General features: G+C 41.7%; 1 protein-coding gene across 9 annotated transcripts in view; it reads left to right on the forward strand.

The window, feature by feature from the left end:
* The first annotated feature begins 1,987 nt into the window (after nt 1-1,987).
* EML6 (EMAP like 6) overlaps nt 1,988-23,084 on the forward strand; it is a 90,791-nt gene continuing 69,694 nt past the window's right edge. For 7 of the 9 annotated variants that reach the window (XM_010402978.4, XM_039569198.1, XM_039569197.1 and 4 more), the window contains exons 1-2: nt 2,480-2,611; nt 3,404-4,075. In XM_010402978.4, coding sequence (XP_010401280.2) covers nt 3,879-4,075 — 197 coding nt within the window. In that variant the 5' untranslated portion in view covers nt 2,480-2,611; nt 3,404-3,878. Of the gene's footprint in view, nt 2,118-2,479; nt 2,612-3,403; nt 4,076-23,084 lie in introns of those variants that run through there. The other 2 variants (XM_039569195.1, XM_039569196.1) reach the window with 2 other exon arrangements.

Genomic DNA, 23,084 nt, shown 5'->3' on the forward strand with positions numbered 1-23,084 from the left:
CCAATCTGTCATCGTTGGTCAGAAGGGCTTTCCCTCCAGGCTGGTTCTGGAAAGAGTCCGGTCTGCCAGGTCTCTCTCCAAAATGGGTGTGAGGATGGAAAAGTCTCCAATTTTTCTCCTTTTTTCCTATTGCTGTTTCTGGCTGGATCCAAGTGTTTCATTAATGCAAATCAGTATTTCTGCCCACAAGGAATAAGAGCTTAGAGCCAATTCCCCTGTTAAGATTTTGTAGTTAAATGGTAAAAACACTGAGAGGCATCAGTCAGGATTGGATAAATGTAGTGCCAGGCAACAAATAAACAGAAGTAGATCACACCTCCTGCTTCTGATCCCTCCCCTGAGTTCTTAGGGATTTTATATAATTTTAAAAAGCATTTGCAGCTCAAATAAGAGGTACCAATTTTGAAATACCAATTAATGTCATCTCTGTGCATCTGCTGTACATTCATCCATAAAAATAAGAGTTATAAAGCCTGTTTTGTGGAGCAGAGATCTAGGACACAACACAGATGTTTCTGGGAGGGAAAACCTCAGTGTTCATTGTTAATCACAGCTCTTGGATATGTACAGAGTGGGCAGGGTGTATCACAGAGGATTGGAGTTCGAGATGTGGTGCTTTCTGGCATCTTCTATACAAGGCTTGCTTTAAAGAAGCAAACCAAACAAAAAAACCCAACCAACCAACCAACCAAAAACCAACCCCAAAGCCCTCAAAAAACCCAACAGCAGCAGCAAATGGTCCCTTCAGCAGAGAGGTGACTGTCATTCAGGTACTACTCGTCCAGGATGCTACATTAGTTGGTTTTTACATTTCATATAAAAAAACCACAAGTAGTAAAGTCACAGGATATGGGCTCCTTGCCACAACGAAGAGGAAAAATGCTGCCGGTATTGCCAATTTTTATGTCTCTTTTAATTAAGTTCTTCAGTCTATTTTAAAGTGTTCATTTTTACAGTTATGTGAAATAGGAAGTACATCCAGACTACTCTTTTTTTAACAGAAATGCCCCTTTTTTTACTTAGGTTCACACTTTGTCTTGGTTTGTGTTGCTCCTTCCATTCTTTTTGTGATGCTGAGGACTTCAGAACCCAGAATTAACACCCAAAAAAACCCCCATGAGAGCATCCAGGATATTTACGTTGTGCTGACCGTGAACAGCAGGCTGCAGCATTGAGGAACATTTTCAGCAACACGACAGCTCCTAACAGGAAAGTAATAATGCCTTTTTTTTAATTGGAAAAAAAATACACAAAACCTCATGCTTAAATTGAATTAATTCAATCACTATTGAAAATGTACCAAATTCTTGAGAGTACAGATTATAGAAAAATGAATGAAACTGAACTTGTATTGCTCCACATGTTTATTTTAAGGTTTTTCTTTGAGGTTTTTATGGGGTGTTCGTTCATGACTAGTGTACTTAATTGCTAAAATAATGATAATGATTTATAATTTTTTTTTTTTAAACTGAGGATATAAGTTTTCCCAAATGATTAAATACAAAGTTCAGCTTGACCACTGTTGTTCATAGAGAAGTGTCAGCCATGCCAGCAGAGGCTTGAAACTAGTTTTTTGTTTGTCCTAGTTGGGTAGGTGAAGAGCCTATCTGTCACATCGATTAATTTTTTAATGTAAATTAGATAATGTAACAAAAAAAAATCATAAAAAGAAAGCTATGATCACATGGAAGTTATTCCTTTGAATAATACCAGGGTGGGAAAGGATCAAAGAATTCGTGAGGGCAGTGGAAGGGCCGGTATCGATCTCTTCACTCCCACGAGCAGGACAGGACCTGAGGGAACGGCTGGAGCTGAGTCAGGGCGTTGGGATGGAGATCAGGGAAAGGCTCTTCCCCCAGAGGGTGCTGGAGCACTGAACAGGCTCCCCAGGGAGTGGTCACGGCCCCAAGGCTGCCAGAGCTCCGGCACAGGGAGCCTGTTCCAGCACAGACAGCGCTCCCAGGGATGCCCAGGGTGGGATTGTCGGGGTGTCTGTGCAGGGCCAGGAGCTGTACTGGATGATCCGTGTGGATCCCTTCCAACTCAACGTATTCCACGATTCTACGATAAAACAAGGTGGCTGTGGTGAGCGGCTGTTGGGGAAGGAATTAAAAAAGGTGAGTGCGAACTTGGCTGTATTTTGTGAGACTTTTGGAGACTACTGCACACGGGGAAAGCAGAAAGATGGGGTTTTTTTGCCTAAATCTGCGTGTGCCTTGCGCGGCAGGGCTGGCCTGGCCCGGCCTGGGCTGGGCTGTGCCGGCGGCCGCTGAGGGCTCCGCGGGCCCCCTCAGGAGGAAGGGCGCGAAGCGCCGCGCGCCCCCAGCAGGGCGGGAAAGGCGCGCGCCGCCGCCCGCGCGCGCCCCGTGAGGCGGGAAGGAAGCTCCGCCTCAGGGCCGGCGCCGTGAGGGCTCCGCCCGTCGCCCCGCCCGCCCGGGGCCGGCGCTCCCGTCGGAGGCGGCTCCCGAGGCTCCGGGGCTCGCATTCCCCCGAGGGCGGGTGTCTCTGTGCCGTGTCCTGGAGTGCTGCTGGTGCTGTGACCCCGTGTGCGAGCGGTGGCGGCACGCCGCTCTTCAGCTCGGTCGGTGTGAGGCGTGTTGTGTGGGAAAAGGTACAGGGGTTGTCAGCCTTGGAATTCCCTCTTGCCGTCCGTCTGGCGCTGTGCTCTGTGAATGGGTGTTTGGTTCTGCTCCTCTGATTCCAGCATCCTCTTCCCTGCGGTTGTGGCCGAATGTCTGGAGGGCTGGGTTTGGGTTCCTGTGCAGTGATACTATAAAGTCTTATCACCAACAACATGCAGCAACCACGCTCGACTGACAATGGTAGTATGAATTCTGCTTTAGGAAAAGGAGAAGGCAAGAGAGGAAATGTATTCCCTATAATATCATTCCAAAGGATGACAGTGAAAAAAAAGAAAAAAAAAAAAAAAGAAAAAAAAGGGAAAAAAAAAAAAAGGCCACAGTCCCCACTACCTCATGGTGACTTGGAGTATTTTGTGACTGAAAACGGGAAAATAAGATTGTCTTAATTACATAGTTGCTATAGACTCCAAAAGGAGAAAGTTTTTGGTTGCTGGGGCGTGAGGAAAGGTGGGGTAATATTCCCATATTTATGCTGGATGTTATATATGAGATGATATTGAAGGAGAGGGTTTGTATGAGAACTCGGAGCACTGGATCCTGCTGAAAAGCCTCAGAAGCCCCCAGAGCGGCCACAGCACCCATCCAAGCAGAGCTCCCCCCATCCAAGCAGAGCTTCCCCCATCCAAGGAGGGCTCCCCTCATCGAACGAGAGCTCCCCCATCCAAGGAGAGCTCCCCTATCCAGGCAGTCCCTTTGCATTTTAAACACACGGTGCGCTCTGCGGTTCAAGAGCACGGGTTTTGTGTTTTCTTCTCTTCCAGCTCTAGCCCCGAGGGTAGATATGTTAAAAAGAAGAGCGCCCAGGAAGCTTTTTGCAGGAAACCAAGAAGGTGCAACCCGGGAGACGCAGCGGGGAGTCTTTGGCAGGTGGTGCTGGTGACGCACAGAAGTAACTTTGCCTTCGGAAAGGAAAAAAGCCCGGTCTGCTGCTTATGTAGGTGTGTTTTTGTGCCCCCGAGAAGTTGCCCGGGTCGCGCAGCGGCGGCGGAGCGGCGGCGGCTCGTCCTGGGCAGCGGCGGCAGCAGATGATGGTGGCGGCGCGGCGGTAGCGCGGCGGCGGCGGCATCCCGGATCCGCGGATGCGCTGCCCATCCCCATCCCCATCCCCGCGCGGAAGGGACACCTGAGGCTTCGGCAGGCGGGCGGGGATCGCCACCGCTCGGAAGGGGAGAGCGTGCCGGGGGAAGGCGGGCCGGCGCCCGGCTGTGTGTGCCGGTGGGCAGGGGGCTGGTTATCATGGCGGATCGGACGGCTCCGCGCTGCCAGCTCCGGCTGGAGTGGGTGTACGGCTACCGGGGCCACCAGTGCCGCAACAACCTGTACTACACGGCAGGGAAAGAGGTGGTGTACTTCGTGGCTGGAGTCGGCGTGGTTTACAACACCAGGGAGCACAGCCAGAAATTCTTCCTCGGGCACAACGATGATATTATCAGGTAAGGGGGCTGACTTCTCTGGTGGTGGGGTGGGGTGGGGTTTAAAGGGAAGGGAGGAGAATGTAGTGCTGGCAAAATACCCCCTCCTCGCCTCTTACAGCTCGGCTTGTACCTGCCGTTTTAGAGCAGCTCAGATTTGTTAGCAGCAGTCGCTGTGAAAGCTGAATGCCTAGATTCTGTTGATTATCATTATTTTGTAGCAAAGCTTCAAAATGTTGCAATAATAGGGGAGGGAAGGTAAGTTTTTCTATTGCACTGCACCAAAAGCAAAGCACTTCATTTCAGCACTGGGAAGATCTCAGTGCAACAGTGCTGCAAAATCGTGGCTCCGGCACCTTGATGTTTCCAGAGCTGGGACCCCAGCTCATCAATTCTGACCTCGTACAGAAGGCAGGTGTAGCTCTCCTTGCCCTCAGCAAATCCCAGCACGAGAGTGCCATAAATCTGACACGTAGCTCAAACTAATCTTGTTTTAATATCCAGAAAATCTAAATCAAAATCAAGTTCAGCTGTTTGCACTACAGACAAAATATCCCAAGTGTGCTGGTGCAAGATGGCTACAGAAGAACAGGTCTTGCTCCTCATCTGTCCAGTTTATTGTCTCTTTCTCTCAAATTCTGCCTGAGAAGTGGATTTAATTGGCATTTTTGTCCTACCGAAATGCTGATTTTTTACTGCACCTCACAAAATAAAGACACAGTTACAGTGTTCAAGGTAGCCCTTTAAAAAATCTCTCCAGAATAAGGAAATTTACATCAGTAAAATAGAAAATTAATGTAGCTACTACTTGAGGAGATAAATCTGAGCCTAGAATATCCTCATGAAGGATGTTGCCTGGTGATGCCACTCCTCTGAGCACAGCTATCTGCTGCCCTCCCTGTTCACCCAATTCAGCATCAATGAAGCGATTTCTGGATGATGTGAAACCAGAACAGTCCCAGGTGACTCATGGTGTGGGAGTGCTATGGAAGCATCTGCTGAAGCCAGAGTTTTGACACTCCGTAACCAAACCACACAATTGTCACATTGTTTGCAGAAAGCCATTCACTTTTCCCAGGAAGAGCTTTTGGCTGCTGTGTATCCTCATAGCATCCTTCTCCTCCTCTCTAGGGTGTGTTAAAGCAGCAGCATTTCATCAAGTACAGTGCATGTGCATCAAAGTTTATTTTGGTTCCAAAGGTATTATCAGCTCCAAAAGGCTGCTGAAATAGACACTGGGCTGCTCAGAGAAGAATCAGTATTTTAGAGGCATCTGCAGGATCATGACATTAAAATGTTTTCCTTTGTATGTTGTATGGGCATACATTTTGATACTCTTTGCAATAGGAAGTGTAATCCATGTAGAGAGTTGTGTATTTCCGTGCTTATGTTTGAGTTGTTATTATTATACCTGACAGCACCTCCCTCCCCATACCAAATGTATTGTACAGCTTCAGTACCCTTTACTTTGAGATCTGTCACATTAGGAGTGTGCTTTTGGCAGTGTCGTGTTTTAGAAGGTACAGCTGGGATGGAAAGAATGAATGTCTCAAATTTGTACTCTGACACTGCTTCTGCCTATTGTGCTCTTTAAAGGGAACTAGAACCATGTGTTCAAACTAGCTGTGTCTTGGGGGACTTGCCGAATGTCCAACGCATGCTTTGGAAAAATGGGTTTTGTTTCTGATCTGCAGCACCATCAGAATTCTGGTGGAAAACTGTAGTTTCCACTAAGGATGAAACATTTGGGTCCAGAAGGCATCAGCAGAACCCAAGCAGCTCTTAGTGGCCAAGAACTGTTGCTGTCACCGTGTGGGGTTTAAGGAAGGACAGACTATCCAGAAGGCTGCTGGAATATTCTGTTGTTTGCACCGGGGCATGGGTGGTTGCCTCCTTTGCCACTGGTGCACTGAAATGCATCCCATCACTGAAAATACTTTTAAGTAGATGATGCCTTGTGTGATCATCGCTGATATGACTAATAAATGCAGGAATTTAAACTCTCACATTTTAAGCTTCACAGCCCTTATCCATTTGAGATGAATGGGATGAATGTACTTACCTAATTTTTCTGGGTTTTTTGGGATTTACTTACTTGAGACCAGCTTCTAAACAGCAGGGTATGCATTTGCAGTCCAACAGGTTGTAATCTCTAAAGAGGTTTGAAACACTGTTTAGAAAAGAAAAATTGAATTTTGGAAAATACTGTGAATCATTGAGACTGGGAGACCTTCAAGAGGGAAGATCTTCTGCTTCCAAGGACTGCTGTTATCTCCTTCTGTGGCTTTTTTTGTGGTTTTGTGAATGCTGTTTTGTTTAAAAAAAAGATGATAAACCCATGATTCTCAGGGATAACACCATGTATTACCTGGAAGTGTTTATTGAAGTCCTTAAAGGGGATATTTGTCCTTGGTGAAAAGGGCAGGTGTATATGTTCTCCAAGATTAATAGTTCTGTCTCTTGTTTTGCATCAAAATAATGCAGCTGGACATAATTTAGTTTGGGCTAAAGCAGACCAGTGTGTATTGGATTAAATTGTGTTGTATTGGAGAAATGCCATTTTTTCCAAGATTCACATTTGAAAGGTGAGTTCTGCATGTATAAGAACTGAATGTTCTGCACTCAGCTAATAAGGTCGATGTTCTGAGAAGGAGCAAGGGAGCTCGGAATTGTCCTGCTTTCTGTGCAAAGCCACCACCAGGTGCTGTGCTTCCAGCTCTTCCTCCTTTAACTTCAGGAGGAGAGGAGGTCCTGAACCGTCAAGTGAGCCCTGTTTTGCAGAAGGGTTTGTGGGTAACCTCCACAGCAGTAGCTTTGACAGTAATGGAAAACTTTCAAAAGAACGGGTTTTTTTACTTTTATATTGTGCGTTACTTGTAGAACACTGATCAATTAGATCAATCCTCATTTTTCTCTCAATTAAGTATTGAATGCAGGCAGTTCTTTCCTATAACTTACCAGCATTTGTATGTAAAAGCCACAACAAACAGCAAAAATAAAAATATAACCAGTTGAGATACTTCTCATTATCACTTAAAATACAATTGATTTTATCTGTATCTGCAGAAGTCATTTGTTAACAGAGATTCCTAACCCCGAGAAATTCTTCCTCTGGTGTAGTGACGAAGTTATGTCTCTCTCTTTTTGAGTTCTGAGAGTTTTTGCAGTATTGAACCATTGTCCTGAATATGTCAAAACTTTCTGACACAGCACCTCCGGCAGCATACTGAAGACTTCACCTGCAGTTTTTACACACCCTGGTTTCTTGTGGAATCTGATACTTTGTATGTTATGCATTCACAAAAGCAGCTTTGCATCCCGACTGCCTCCATGCCAGTCTCTCATGAGGCAGCAAGCCTGCTCCCTCTCCCAGGTCTCTGTACTACCTGCAAAGCCATCCTGTTATCCATGGATTCCAGAGCTGTTGTTTATGTAAGGCTGCTCACAGGGTACCAGCAGTGTCGGATTTATCAGAATATTGCTCTAAGTGTGCTGGGGGGTGCCGCTGTGCTGACAGATTGAGATTAAAACCGTGGCTGTGCCAGCGGGGATGGGATTTACTGGGCTGCGGGAGCCACTGGAGGCCTGGCTTGTTCTCCACGAGGGTTGTTTCAGGAGACAGGATATGTGTCAGAACACGTTTTCTTGTCTTGCTGCAGTTAGGAAAAAAAGGAGTAGTATGTTTAAAGCAGTGTTGTGTATTGCTGGCCACAGCGAGTAGAATTTTGGAATTAGTGAATTGATGACAGAGGTATGCAAATCAAAGCCTCAGAGAGAGAAGATCTAAATTGTACTTTAATATTTTTATTTAAAATTACTTGTTATCCTATTTCTGTTTATGGGGTGATGCTTATTTGAAGGGATCTAAAATACTTTAAATTTCTGTTCAGTTGCCACCCTCTGGATGGCAACAGCAGCCGTTTGATGTAGACTGGTGTTCGGGTCACTGTGGTTGTTGTTTATCATCAGTGCACGGTAGCAGCACTGTCTGCAGCTTGGGGTAACCCTGGACTTCAGACACCCAAGGTGAACACACAGGACCGCTGAGATTCAGTGCCCTAAAAGGCAGCAAAGGAGCCATAGCACCATCTGAGATTTTCAACAGCACAAGTTCCAGCCCTGTTTCTTATGTGGATGCTACACCAGTTCCTGCACCAAGCCATCCAAACTTGACAGACATGGCATGGCTCGAGTGAGGCAGGGTTTTGGGAACTGTTTTGAGGCAGCAAGTTGTTAAATGAGTTTCATGTGAAAGAAATTAATCCCCCATTAAAAAATCCTTTAATCAGCTTGTTGCTTCCTTTGCTTTCAGTTTTGGAAAACCTGGGGAAAATGCTGTTTATTCTGTGAAGTTCCAGTGGCCTCTTTTGCCTCTGCTTGAGTGCTGTGCTGCATTTAGATTTGAAGTCTTTACTGGGGCATGAGCTGCCATACATTGGCTTCTTAAATATCTGTATTAATGCATCTGCTGTGTTGGAATATACAGCTACAGTTTCTTATTGAAAGTGATTTAGAAATACTTGAATCAGTTAAAAGTGGAGAGAAACTCAGCAAGCATTTGTCACAATATGTCAATGAGAATGGTCATCATTTAACCAAACCCTTTAACCAGAGCAGTCTAACCCTAATTTTTAAGCATATTTTTTAACATTTTCTATGTGTTAAGACTCTGCAATGTTTTTACTTGTTTTATTTCAACTTGATTTCAGATGGCCAGGAGTCATGATGGTCACACAGTTGTGTGTAATCATTCTTTACTAGGAAGAAAACCTACATAGAAAATGTTTTCATATGAGTTAACTTAATTTCAAATTTAAAACAAAAAATTCTACAGCTCCAAGTATTTGAATGCTTTTCTGTGAAAGTGGGAGGGGGTTTGTGGTCTGTAAAAGGGTCTTCTGCTGACTTGCCAGCTGCTCAGGTTTGTGGGAACCTTGGTAAAGAGCAAAAATGCCTCCTTTTCTTCCCACCTAAAGACTGTTCTCAGGAACAGCACCTTGTTTTTCATGAGGTGTGTTTCTGCCTCAGGAACTTTTAGTTGTCTGCATTGGCTGTCCAAGAGACATGTTGAATTTAAATTCTCCTTTGGAGCTGGTATTTATATAAAGGCCTGGGAACAGACCTCCAAAGCTTTAGGGAGGCCTGATCTTAAGGCCAAGTGTATGTTTATGTCAAGCTCCTTTAAGCATTCCAGCAGCACGATGAACCTTGGTACACTGCATCTGATTGCTGGAACTTCTGTGGGTGCTGGAGGTGAAGTCTGTTCTTTCTTCTGTGACAGATGGATGGAAATACACTAAAATGATGGTAATTAGAACAGAACATAAAATAAAGGCTACTCTCAGAGTGATACAGCAACCCCGTTATTTTGGCTGCCTAACACTCCTTGTTACAAAAGATTTTACCGGATTTTTTATAGGGAATTTTGAGTGCCTCCATTATTTTAGCAGACTTGAATGTTAAAGGCATAACCCCACATGAAAATTGCTGCCTGGCACTGCAGTTTATATGTAGTCATACTAATATTGATGCCTCCACATGGACATTGGGCATCCCTTCATGCCAAACATCTGCTTCCTCGTCCTCATATGTCTTCCATATGCAGAGACAAATATTGCAAGTGTCATTTACTGTGGTAGTAACCTACTACTTGCAAATATTAACTGCAAAGTAACAGTTTTGGGCAAGATGATCCATACTTTTGAAGAAGAATTTTCTGATTCTTTTTTAAAGAGATGTTGTTTATTTTAGAAATTACCTGTAGTAAAAAAGACAATAAAGTGCGCCCTCAGTTTTTCACAGCTCTACCTGCAGTTAAGGCTGGATTCCTTTTTCTTTCACCCTGACTAGGCAGACCATGATTCCTTCTCTGTATCCTGAGAGCTCTTTAACTGGAGGTTAGTCACAGTCAGTTGCTGTCTGACCAGAAAAAGTGTTAAATGTAAATTTCCTAAACTTTTTCTTTCATCTCTCTAGTGTTTGAGCACTATTTGCAAGGTACTTAAAGGATCTTTTGGCTTCTCCCACTGCTGGAATCTATGATTAGGTAAAAGTTGAGCTTTGTGGCTTCTCTCTGACAGCAGATCAGAGATGACACTACTGGGAGCTGCTCTCTGGCCCTGGTCACACCGGTGCTGAACATGTATGAGTGTGACTGCACCTAAATGAGATTTTAGCAGTAGGTCTACAGCAGGTTCCTGATCCCTCTAGGATTCTGAGAGATTTTAATCTGTTTAGAAATTATTAAAAAAAAAAAAGAAAAAGAAATGCTGTTCAGTGAAACTGCTCTGTCTCTTAGTGGCTGTAAAACAAGTTTATAATATGCAATTATGTTCCTGATTCAAGGTCTTGTGCAGATACAGTGATCTTTGCACGTGTGCTGGCCTTCTACTTCCACAGAGGGTTAGTTTGTTTTTTTTAAAATATGTGGCATCTGGAGGTGGCCACAAGTATCTAAAAGGATATTATATTGAGTCTGTATGAAAGCTGTCTTTAGTTGAAAGAGCTATTTTAAAGCTTTTGCTTGTCAGACTGAAGAAGTTTGTGTGGCTCTGTCTGGGATTAAGTTAGTAGAACCATCTCAAGCTGCTTTAGGATGGGCAGCTCTGTGCTGTATTCCTTATAATGCAGTCCCTCCTTCCCAAGAGGGGAATAATGTGCATGCCTTTCCCTTGGAGTTCTCTTTGTGCTTTGGTTGGGTGTGTGGCAGTGGCCTTGCAGTGAACTGTCCCTCTGCTGTCACCTCCCCTGCTTGGGCTGGCTGTGTAAACGTGAGGCTTGGTACAGCTGAGGGTCTCACCCAGAGTTACTGATTCCAGACATGCCCCAGGTTCTGCCCGGAGTGGCCCTTTTATGTCTTAATACTGGAACTAAATTTTAAAGAATTGCACCTATGCTATGGGGTTGCAGAAAAGAGCATTTTACAAAAGATCCTTAGAGCAAGGAGCCCACTCAAATCCCAGACAGGAATATTGCTTTACCTTCATAGCTGCGCACTGGGTTGACGTGGGTCTGGCAGGTTTCATTACTTGGGTCAATAAGTAATAATTCATTAGGCATTTGCAAAAGATGCACAAAAGAGAAATCTATCACCTTTCATAGGCACTCCCATTGCTGCACTAGGATGTCTTCACAGTAGATTTTACCAGAACTTATTCCAAGGAACCTGCTGGATGCACCTGCAAGAACCAGATGTGACATTTATTGTGGTAGAAAAGTTGCTTGTCCAAAAGCTTGGATACTTTCAGAAGATGGAGCTTATTGGACATGGGCTCGCGCAAGAAAATCTCCTCCTCTTTGAAACTTGGTGATATTTTTGATTGTTTAATGTTGTTAAATAATGGTGTTAAAGAAATGTTATTTTCCTTTTCTTTTCTTTTGTGTGTGGCATTTTCCTCCTCTTTTTATTTCCCACACTGCATCCTTTAATCAGTTGGTTTCTATATTACAGGTCATACCATTCAGAATGCAGTCAAAATTTTGGGGGCTTTCTTTTGGATATGTCACTCTTTGCAGTACAGAATTTGTGATATAATTGTATCACATCTCCAAATAAATATTTCAAATTAATTTCAAATGAAAATTTGACATTTCGTATTGTGACAGAAAATTTTGACAAAGAATACATTAAGAGAGCTAATTCCCATTATTTCTCTTCCATTAAGTGGAGCAAGAACACCTTTTGAAAGGAATCTGCACATCCATTTTAGGCTCATCTCTATTCCATCTTATCTCCTCTCTAGCAAGAACAGTTCAGATTATTAAAAATTCTTCTTTTATCCTTTTAAATTATCCTTATGTTCTTTTAAAAATCACTTTTCATAAATTCAGGACCTCCCTGGAAGAACACATAGTGATTTTATATTTTAGAAAATAGATATAAAGTAATTTCTCCCTTACAGAACATAGCCAAGAACTTAGAGTTTTGAGGGCTCTGCATTTTCTGTTCTTTTTATTTTCATATTTAGTTTATTCTGGGCTTCTGTCAGATTTTCAGATTTAATTTTTTTTTCTCTCCTTGTAAGGAGACTGATTTCATGGAGAGAGAAATAAAATACAGCACGAAAAATACCATTTTAGTTTTGTTTGCAATATGAGCAGGGTGTAGACGCCTAATGAGACCTCACACTGGCTCTTGGCTGCTCCCTTCCCAGAGAGAGCTTGTCCACTGTAATTCTTACCTCAGGTATACTGAAGAATTCGGTGTGCTATATCTTTTTATCTTACCTGGCATGGATGAAAAGAATGAAGGAAAAAGGATATTTTGCTCAGGAAAACTGTAAGAGAATAGAAGAGCAAGTAGATATCTGAACTGTTATCAAGGACATGTGAAGCCTTCTTTAATAGCCTGTAATTTTTGAAGCTCTGAAAGAAATGAGGATCTTCAATCAGTGATGCAGAGACCTGTTTGTCTGTCCCTGCACACAACCAAGTGTGTTGCTATTTCCCGCTCCTGGCTGTCTGCCATGGTATGGTTAAATCTGGAAGTCTGCCCAACCCTGCTGAATGCACTTGATTAGCAGATTTTATTGGAACAGCACCACCCGCATCTTACCCTGGGCTTGTGCTCCAAGATTCTGCTCAGCTTCAGCCTCCTGTGCCATAGGAGCCATCAGCAGAGCCCACGCCCTGTGTGGCAGGGCAGAGTGCACTGCTCTGTGTGCTGAGGCAGAGGGAAGCACAGGGGATGGGACGAGTAGGGAGATGTGGTTTATTCTCCACATGAACCTGGCAGCTGTGGCTGAAGCCTGCTTTCTCTCCTACTGGGAAGGGGAAGGCAACCCCCCCCGTAACATCCCTGATAGCATAAGCTAGAGAAAAACCCGAAGTATTAGCAAATGACAAGCAGTAAACCAGATTATAACCGCCTGAAGCTACATGCTGCCAGGCAGTTACATAATGGCACAAAACTCTTCAGCCTCCACTGCAGCACTGAGACTAAAATACAGCAAAAAGGGCTCCCACGAGTCCGGTTCTCCGAGGTTTCACTGAAAGCACAACTCCAGGTTCCCAATCTCTGCTCTGAAGAGTTGGCTAAGAAATCAAGAGAAAAAGAGAAAAAATAGTAATAGGCAAGAAAGTGAGTCACAGTGCTTACATAAAAACATAGAAAATCATAATTCCATGTTTGTTTATATAACTCCTGGTATTAGTCTCACAAAACAGAAGTTTGAAAGGCGTTCTTTGGATCATGGTAATCTCCCTTAAATACAGCATGTCATGGATTTTGGTGGTGTCCTAACTTCACACCTGCTCTTTCCTGTTTGTGACTGGCTGCACATCCATTAAAACCCAGATAAAATGAATTACTAGTTGGATAATTAATTACTGTATATTGCATTAGAAGACATGTTTTGAATAATAGGGAGGGTCCTATATTCTGAGGGTGCCTAGTGCAGCTGGTTCTATGGAAGGAGAGATAAGCTGAAGTGGTTTGCAAATATCTTTTCAAAATGTCTGATCAGTCTTTCAGTAGAGCAGGAAGATTGGTGAACACTTCCAGTGACATGCTGCTTCCTCAGAAATGTAATACTGAATGGTTTACTTATGGAAAATATTAATTTAACAACATGGCATAACTTTCTGTTTGAAACTTGCTGTATTTATGTTATCTTGATGAGAGTTCATTTTGAAGTGACTGTAAAGCAGTCCCATGAACATGACTTAAGTTACTGTTGAGTTCGATTTGGATGTGGCTTGTGGCTTTGAACAGTGTGTCAGGTATTTGTGTGGTTTCTTTCCATTGTCTGGCTGTGGTGCTCCTTGAGACCCTAAAGTCAGGACCTGAGCTTATTCCATGTGCAAGGGCAGCTTTCCTCAAACCTCTACCAAGTTTGTTGCCTAAAATAACACGAAATAGAAGTTCTGAACCATTTCCCTTCATGTTTTTCCCCAACTATCCGTTTTGTAGCCAGCACAGAAGGGAAGTTATCTGGTTCAGAGAACTTGCTAAATTCCCAGACTCTGTCCTCACTTTTTTGCTATTTCTCTTCCCTTTCTGTGGAGTTGCCACAGACATAATTTGCTTTTCAGCCATGGTGATGGCTCTGTGGGCACTGCCTTATGTGTGAACATATGAATTGCTCTGTTACACAGATGGATCATTTTAAAAGCTTGGAAGTAAATTAATCTTCCATGTCTAAAATTTCTAGAAAATACTTGAATTTCGAGGGCTTGGTTGTGTGTTTTGATGGGAACCGGGATATGGATCTTTAGCTTTCCAGAGCCTGGTGGATACACGAGTGTGACTAGGCATGTGAGGAAATCTTAGATCTGCATGGGAGATGGGTGAGAGCTATTTATTTTTGTAAATGCCTATTTTAAGAATATTGTAAATCTGAACAGAGAGTCTTGTTCTCTGACAGCTGGCCTTATGTGAGATAAAACATAATTTTCCTGTAAGGGAGCTGAGAAAGCAGCATGCATTTGTCTGAGCAAGGAGTATTTTGGCACTTGTGTCTATATCAGTATAACTTCACAATGGTATTTTGGTTAACTGTTAGACCTGGTGAAGGGTCATAAGATAATTTAAATTAAGAATAACCATGTATTCTGTGTTTCAACAGAAGTCAGGCTAAATGAAGTATGTATACACTGCCATTAAATAAGTCAGGTCTTCAGAATGCCCTGTTTCTTGCTGTATTAAATAGTTGTTTGATGGAATATTCTGAACGTGTATTGCATTTCCCATTTTCCCCGCGGTATCTGTTATTTTTCATTTTCAATCCATGGGACTCCCCACTGCCTAGGGGTAAATGTTCTTTTACCTTGTCATTTAGTTTGGTAGAAGTTATTTTATACATGATGACAGTTTAGTGCACTGCACACATTTTCTTCTGCTTTCTTCCTCCCTATCAGATATAACAATTTTATCAGCCTCAGCCCCTCAAAACTGAACATCTGCTGCAGCTGTCACAGGCTGCTATCAACAGAGCTGGAGTTTCTGTGATCCACCTTAGCCATTGTCAGGATTGTGTTCTGGGTTTTTAAACATATATACACACAAGTATAAATATATATAGTGTATATATATACATACACAATATTATTATATAATTCTGCAGTATTATATAATGCATAAATATAAGAATTTGATATTTTTGACTTTCAAATAAGTTGTTGACTAAATGTCATCACTCGATTACCCCTTTCACTTCTCTCTTTTCTGTGCTGGAGGAAGCAGTGGGGAGTGATGATGTCCCTTCATTCCATTTATGAACGCACTGCACTTAAACCTGGAATTGCTAAGCAGTTGGGACTATGTAGAGATGTTCAGTATTGGCAAATCTAAGCTTTTTCTGAGTGGTGGCAGAATTTAGGCTCCTAGGAAATGTTTCCAGTAAAAACAAATCTCTTGCATTGTGACAGGAGGGTTTTTTCCCCTAGTATGTGATAGAAATTAAAAAAAAAAAAAAAAAAAAGGTGAGAGTCGCCAAAACAAAGCAATTGCCACAACCATGGTTTGTTCTTTGGGGCTTGGGCTGAGGCTTTAGGACAACATGCCCAAATATGTTAAAACAGAAGAGCTTCGCTGTATGTCAGCATGAATTTAAGGCATACGACGTTGCATTCTGCTCAGGAGGTCCTGGGGATTTTTAGCTCTTCATTTCTCTCTTCTGAAGACAGACTGTGGCGTTTCAGATGTCATTTCCAGTTATGTCCTGCACTGGTTATTCCTGTAGGAATGTTAGCATACTGTTTGTAACATGCTGGATTTCAGTTTTTCTCCTGGCTCCCTTGAGTCAGTGAGGTAGAACTGCTTTACTGGTACCCCTGGCATCCACCACCCCAAATGGGAAAATTCCAATGGAACGACTACTAGAGTAGGTTGGTCTCCTGTTTAATTCTTGGATTGCTTATGGATGTGGGGCTTCCCAGACTTGGTTGTTCATACAGCATGCCAACACATTTCACCTGTCTTCTGTTGAAAATATTAGCATGTGTCTTTGATCAGCTATTTCAGAAACCAGCAAAAAACCCTGAGGAATTTGGTTCATAGACAAATCTGGCAGCATATCATATATTTTGAAGATAATCTTTATTTTCCTTAATTAGAATCCTCATTTATATGTTAGAGTATGCTTTGATTGATTGAATATTTTTTCCTTTTTTCTCAAATTTATTTTATTTCTGTTTCTTACTTTCTTGTAACAAGAAGGCGCAGCTGACAGAGTGAATAAAGATGAGTGCTTCTCACCAGCCTTCGGGGAGATGACTTCAGAGTTATCAATTAAACTCCCACTCAGCTGCTGGAATCTGCTCTGCATCATGACCCCACAGTCACCCCCCTAAAGGCTGCCTCAGTCTCTCTAACTCCGAGACATTCTTGGACTAATGTGGGAAGTTTCCTTGATGTCTTATTTCCTCTTCATTCTGTTCTTGCATCCTTTTTTTGTTTGTTTGCTTGTTCCACTCTCACCCTTCTTCGTAAAAATCCATATTTATGTTGTGGCTCCTCCCCTGAGTGGTTGAGGGCAATTAAATTCATCAGTAGAGGTATTTGTTCTGAAGAAGGGTCTGGATTGTTCCCAAAACACTCACCTAAAACCTGAGACCAACTTTCTATGGAACAAGCTATTTCCATCTGCCGGGGAGGAACTGTGACTCAAATGTGTGTATTACCTGTAAAGAGATTAAATGAAATCCTACAAAGGCTCCTCTTCCTAAACCTACATCTCAGTGTGAAGGTGGTTTTAAAATGAGTAATTGTTGGAAAAATAGATTGCAATCCTCAGGGTTTATGGGGGGGTTTTTTGAACTGCACCTGGAGATTTTAAGACACTGATAAGGGGTGATATACTGTTGGACCTGGTTTGGATAATTTGAAAAAAGTTAAAAACCCCATCTAGTAAGCCCTATTTTCAGCCAAATAAGATAACCTGAATGCTATTAAACTGAAGTGCAATCAGTTCAGTCGTTTCCTAGTTAAATAAAAAAATTATTATTATCTAATACCATGTTAAACAAAACAAATTGTTTTCAGGTGGGTTCCAGTCAAGTTATGAAGCTCATTTCCAAAGTAAAAATGCAAACATTTCTAGATCTGTTTATGGCTTCATTGTAAGATCATGAAAGCCAAAGTTTATAATTTTACTATTTTAATATTTAAATAATAAATATGGAATAAAGATTTTGCTTTCAATTTTTTTTTTCTAATTCTGAGATGATTACAGATTTTTTTTTACTTATTCCAGCTGCCTGCAGAATACAAAAATAAAAGCAAATGTATGCAAAATACATTGCTCAAATTAACATGCATTAAAATTCTGGTTGTTTCTCAACTCGTCTGGTATTTTTGCAAGAGAGAGCAGAATGTGGATAATGTGTCACACATCAGTCATCTCTATTAATCTTTTGCTTTCAGAAATACAAACCTGATCAGAAAATACTGACAGCTGTATTTTCAGCTGAGCTGCAAGTGTATCAGTACTGCAGTCTGTAATATAGATATTTTTAACCAACAAACTTAGGTACACTGGCATGGAACTCTCCTCAGTTTTATTCTTCCTTCTATGGCAAATCTGGGAATTCCTCCAGTGCACCGTTACCTAAATTAAGTCTGCCTCCCATTTGATCTGTTTGCCTATACTGGGAGCACAACAAAAGATCTGAATCCCCGAATCAGCTCAGAAGCTGGTTTGCAGGACAAAATTCTGATAACGATACCCCTGACGTATGTCCCACAGACCCCGGGGAGAGAGTAACTTGAGTTAGGTGAATTTATTGTGTTCAAATCCTACATTTTAATATGCACTTAAAACATTACGATTGTGGAGACGACTCTTGGGAAAACAGCATTTTGATTTATTTTACTTCAGTAGTTGTAGCAGAGACAGGATGCCTGATGCACTTGGCACGTTGGTATTAACTCCTGGTTTTTGGACTCTCTAGAGTAAGATTTGCTATTGTAGAAGTCTAAGAAGTAATTCGATTTTCTAGTTCTGATGAATTACAGCTTCTCATCTGAAAGCACTGCTCATACCCATGTGAGTCTGAAAAAACACGTTTTTAGAGCTTGCACAGCCTTTGTGAGATTCCAGAAGGCAAAGGAATATTTTACTTTGGCTTTTGTAATTATTATTAATGTTTACATTTGAAGCTGCTTCTTTCTTTTACTTCCTTAGACAGTGGATTGATGGAATAATAAAACAGGCTTCCTAACTCCTCAGGAAGCCTGCTTTTGCATGGCCCTCCAGACTGGGGTGAACTTGATTTTCTAAGTAACTAATGAAGCTATTCCCTTCTTTTCTCCTTAGTTTAATTTTTTTTTTTTTAAATAAAAGCAGATAAAATACTTACATAACATGGCAGTACATGAATTAGAGGAAATATTCAATAACATCACAGGAAAATACTATGGATTAAAAAGAAATTAAAAGTGGAACAACTAAAACATTTTTAAGTGACCATACAAAGTTGATTTGACTATTAAACATAATAGAATTATTGTTTTACACATTAAAATGACCAATAAACCAAGAAACACACAAAAAAGTTAAAACAAACCTTTTTCTTTATTATAGTTTCTATATTCAGTTAACTTCTAAAAATGACCAAAGTGAATTTCTGCCTTTCAGTAGATACAGGTGCAACTTGTTTAATTCACAGATCTTTTGGGCTTTACACAAACGGTAGCAGTTTCCTACTATTTTAGTAATTTCTGTAAAGATAAACTCAACAATATTTGTAAGTGCTGAGTGAAGGAAGATGTGTCTTGTGAATTGAGACTTGTGAATTGAGCATATTGAGGTGTATTTTCACAAGTGGAGCAAAATACACACCATCCTTCAGTGTGAACATTTCAAATATCTGCAGGCAGTCCATAAGCCAGACTCCCATTAAAATTGTGTCCTTTGCTTACTTGCACCTAATAAGGATTTTATTTCAGTAAAAAGCTTCAAAATGAACTTCCTTTCTCTAGACATTTAGAAACCTCCACTCAGCCAAGCAAACACCTCAGATCCATGAGATGTTTAGTGTAACATCCCTGCCTTAGACATCAGAGATTCCACTGAGAAAAAGACCTTGGCTAGAGAGTGAATTTTGTGGTATCAAATTGATGTGAACTATAGTCTTAGCTTTTGTTCTGATAAAAAGCAGCTCTGTCCTCTGAGGACTTTCTGTTGTCTGCCACCTGTTAAGCACAGATTGCTCTCAGGTGAGCATTTCACCTGAATTTAATCTGCAGAATTTGGAAGTAACAGAACTAATCAAGCAATGAGCAATGAAAGTCCCTGCACCTGAGTTGCCAGGCCCTCGTTTGTAACAAACATGGGTCAGCTGGGAGGGGGGGGGTGGGAGTAGGAGGTTATATAAAGGGTTCCGGTAAAACTCCCCTCTTAGAAGCTGCTCTGGAGCTTTGGTAAGTGCTTCTTTTATTTATTTATGCCTTTTAAAACAACCAAACAGCCAAAAAAACCCAAACCCACAAAGCCTGTGGTAGAAAGGAGAGAAGGCTAAAAGGGAAGCGGTGGAAAATTCTAATCAGCATTAATTACTGAGTGTGTTGCTTTGGTGTTTTCATGCTTATCTTTCTGGACTCTATGTGCAGAGTATTGGTATGCTGTTGGTGAATCATTTGTTGGTTTTACTGTGGTGCTGCATAATTCTGTCATCAGCAGGACAGCAGGGTACGGTGAAATCAAGGTGTTGGTTTCAATCTTTAGTTGCTGTGTGTTGGCTCTAAAAGCAATGGTACTTAGCTGCTTTTTGTTTAATACTAGGCTATAGCTGGGTAAGGTCTTTTGCAGCTAAAACAGGCTCTGGGAAACCAGGTAAATTCTGTTATCTGAGAAGTTTAACAGAGGTTTTGTTTAATCTGTCCCACACAAAAGAGACACTTGATACTTAGAATCTTCAGGCTGTGTCAGACAATGTAAAGCAAGACAAAAACAGTCACACTTAACTTTAGTAAGTGCACTTCTCAAAAAAATAAGATTGTTTTGTGGCTAACTGTATAGAAATCTTTCTTGTCTGAATTGTTAGAAAAAAGGAAAATGGATTTATATTTAGTATTTGTTATAAACAGTGTTTGAATTTTTAGGAGTGGTGTTTGTATTTGTGTTCTGTACAATTAACTGGTGAAGCAGAATTTCAGAAGCCTGGCAAGAGTGCTCGTAGAACTGATAACTCATGACTTTGCTGCTGATCCATTGTGACTGGAGGTTCAGAGAACAGACCCATTCTGATGTTACATATGGTTCCTATTTGCTCTGCAGTGGTTTCTGCCCCAGTTGATGTTTGTTGTTATTCACTTCAGCATGGCCAAACAGGGAGCAGAATTTCCATATGATTGTATAAGAACTTTCTATTTCTTTGCTGTTTCTGCTGATTTTCAACCTCTAAAATAGAGAGAAAGATATTTTCCTTGAGAACAATTGTTGGTCTTGGCTTCACATTCCTGTGAGATAATGAGCGAAAAAAAGCATTCTTAGTAGCACTGAAAACTCCCCCTACCCTGAGAGGTGTAAAAATGAACGTTTTTTACCAGCCACATCTAATATTGCCACATTTATCATTCCTGTAGACATTCAGTGTACAAAGAATCATCTGCTTCTGACCCATGAAATGCGGTGTGTTGGTTTGATATATTATGGAATTAAATCCTTCCTCTTCTCTTCTTAGGCACTAAAGTGCCTAAACTTTAAATGTTGTAGGGCAGGATAGCCATGAGAAGAAGGCCCAAATAGGAGGCAGCTGTGTCTTTGTTGCACTTGAAGTAAAAAGGCTTAAAATCCTTATTTCTGATAATCAGATGAGGGTAAACCTATGCAAACAGTATTATTATCCCAGTGTGAATTTTTAACAACAGCCTGAGAGTTTTGTCAGACCACACAATTTGTCACAGATGTGAATATACCTGGGGATATGATGAGATAAGATGAAATCTCTTAAACTAAAAATGAAAGTGGGAGTGATCCAGGAAAGTTGTGACAATGGCTGGGTTTTTTTCCTTGTTCTCTGCAGTATTTCCCATTTCTCCTTGGCTGTTCTCCGGGTTTTTTGGTTATTTTTATCACATCTTCTATATTGTATTCATTTTGCAGCTCCCCCACGATTCCTCTTTTTGTCAGCTCTATCTTTTGTCTGTCCTGTTTCCAAAATTTTCTTCCCATTTTCCCTCTCCTCTTTTCTCAGCTGTTCCTGCAAATGTTTTGATTCAGACTGTGATCTGTATAGTTATACCCATATTCAGTGCTGACTGTTGGCTATACAAAAAGCAGAGTAGATCCAGGAAATGCCAAAGCAGTTGTGCCTGAGTCAGCCTCTGGAGAGAACAGGAGAATCCCCCTGGGAATCCCTCCTGCTGTGCTGCCAAGCACGGGGGGCCATCTGCACCCATCACTGTGCTTCGGGCAGTTAATTAGTTAGTGCCTGTGGGCAATTAATTAGTGCTCAGATTTGCTGTTCACTGTGACCACCAGCTGTAGGCCTGTCTGCTTAGGCTTTGCCTGAATGATCATCACATCTCTGCCTTTGGGGGAAAGGCACAGCTACATCCAGGCTGTTTTCAGTTGCTTCAGCCCTGGAGTGTGGTGACATGGGAAAAATAAAGGGTTTGATTCCCGGCAGCTGGGCGTGGTTTGTGTGTCTGGTTTGGGTTGCATTTGGTTCGGGTGTTTCCACAGTCAGGCTGGAATAAGGTGAACACAGGAAATGAAGGAGGCTCCAACATGTGACAGTGATTTCTTCACTTCCAGACTTCATCTGATGTATGAATTTTATATTTTTGATTACAGTGTTCAGACTGGCCTTCAAATTCCTTATACCAGATGACCATTAAAGTTTTGCTGGTTCCTGGTGAGCAGTACTAGATTTACAGCAGTGTTTCATTAGCTTTCCATGTATTGAGAAATCGCTGATAGCATTTAAGTTGCTGGTTTTATCTCAGCATCATAAACCAATATCTTTTTGCTGGTTCATTGTGTATTTTATTACAGAATGTGTTACATTGTCCATAAAAGTATCGTAAGCATAGAATAGGGCAGGGGCAAATACAATGCTGAACTAAGTACAGTTCTTGCTCTTTTCTGACCTCTCTGGTCTCCAATTCTAGCAGGTTTTTCTTTACAGCTGATAGTTTCAGGTCCATTTTACTGATTGCATCAAATCACAATGCTTTTATCAAGGAAGGTGTCATGTGTATCTGTCTTCGGTATTTATTGACAACTGCTTTGGCCATCAAAACGGGTGTTTGGTTCATCATCATGAATTCAAATATCATTAGACTCAAATAGAAACTCTGAGCATGCATGGGAAAACTGGAATATGGTGGTTGAATTTCAGAGTTACACAGTGGGGTCTCTTTGGGGTAGTGTGGCTGCACATTTTCTCCTGATCACTTGTTGCTCAAAACCCACAATTCATGAGGACATCAGCAGCTGTTGTTGCTTAGTTTTCAGTGTCATAAAGTGGGCTTTGGATAAAATCTCCTAGGATTACTTTTCACTGGGAGAAGCTCGGAGTTGCAAAATATCCCTGAGTTATCCATGAAATAACATGTATGAGGAAATAAATCATTAGAGAATTGCAGCTGTGTGTGAAGAGGAGCCCCAAGTGCTTCAGGACTGTGCTGCAGTGCTGTTCCCTTTTTATTTGGGAATCTGCCCAATATTTCTGCGTGTGCAGATGCATATGAATGTAAATCCGAGCTGATCTTAAAGTGCAGAATGCTTTTGCTCAAAGCATTGCATTTTAAGAGCTTTTTTTCTCTTGCTTCTTTCACCTTCTGTTATTGGGGAAATTTTAATCACTTGTTCAATAGCTATTTATTTTTAAATCTGGCTTGACTCTGATCCCTCTGTAGTTCCATGGTGCCATGAGAAATTCCGTGTTCTGCCATGCTCAGGCCTTTTGGAACTGATCTGTCAAGAGTTCTAATACGCCCTGGGCAGCTGAATAAACCTTATTGAAATGTGGTGGAATAACTCCATGGGCTTGAATAACAAACACTGGCACAAGGAGCAGGTCAGTAGGAATTTTCCCAGGATAAAGAGTGGCAGGAATGCTTATAACTTTGCTTCTGTCACTG

Source organism: Corvus cornix, chromosome 3 (genome assembly GCF_000738735.6).
Source record: "Corvus cornix cornix isolate S_Up_H32 chromosome 3, ASM73873v5, whole genome shotgun sequence".
In the NCBI taxonomy this organism is placed as follows: Eukaryota; Metazoa; Chordata; class Aves; order Passeriformes; family Corvidae; genus Corvus; species Corvus cornix.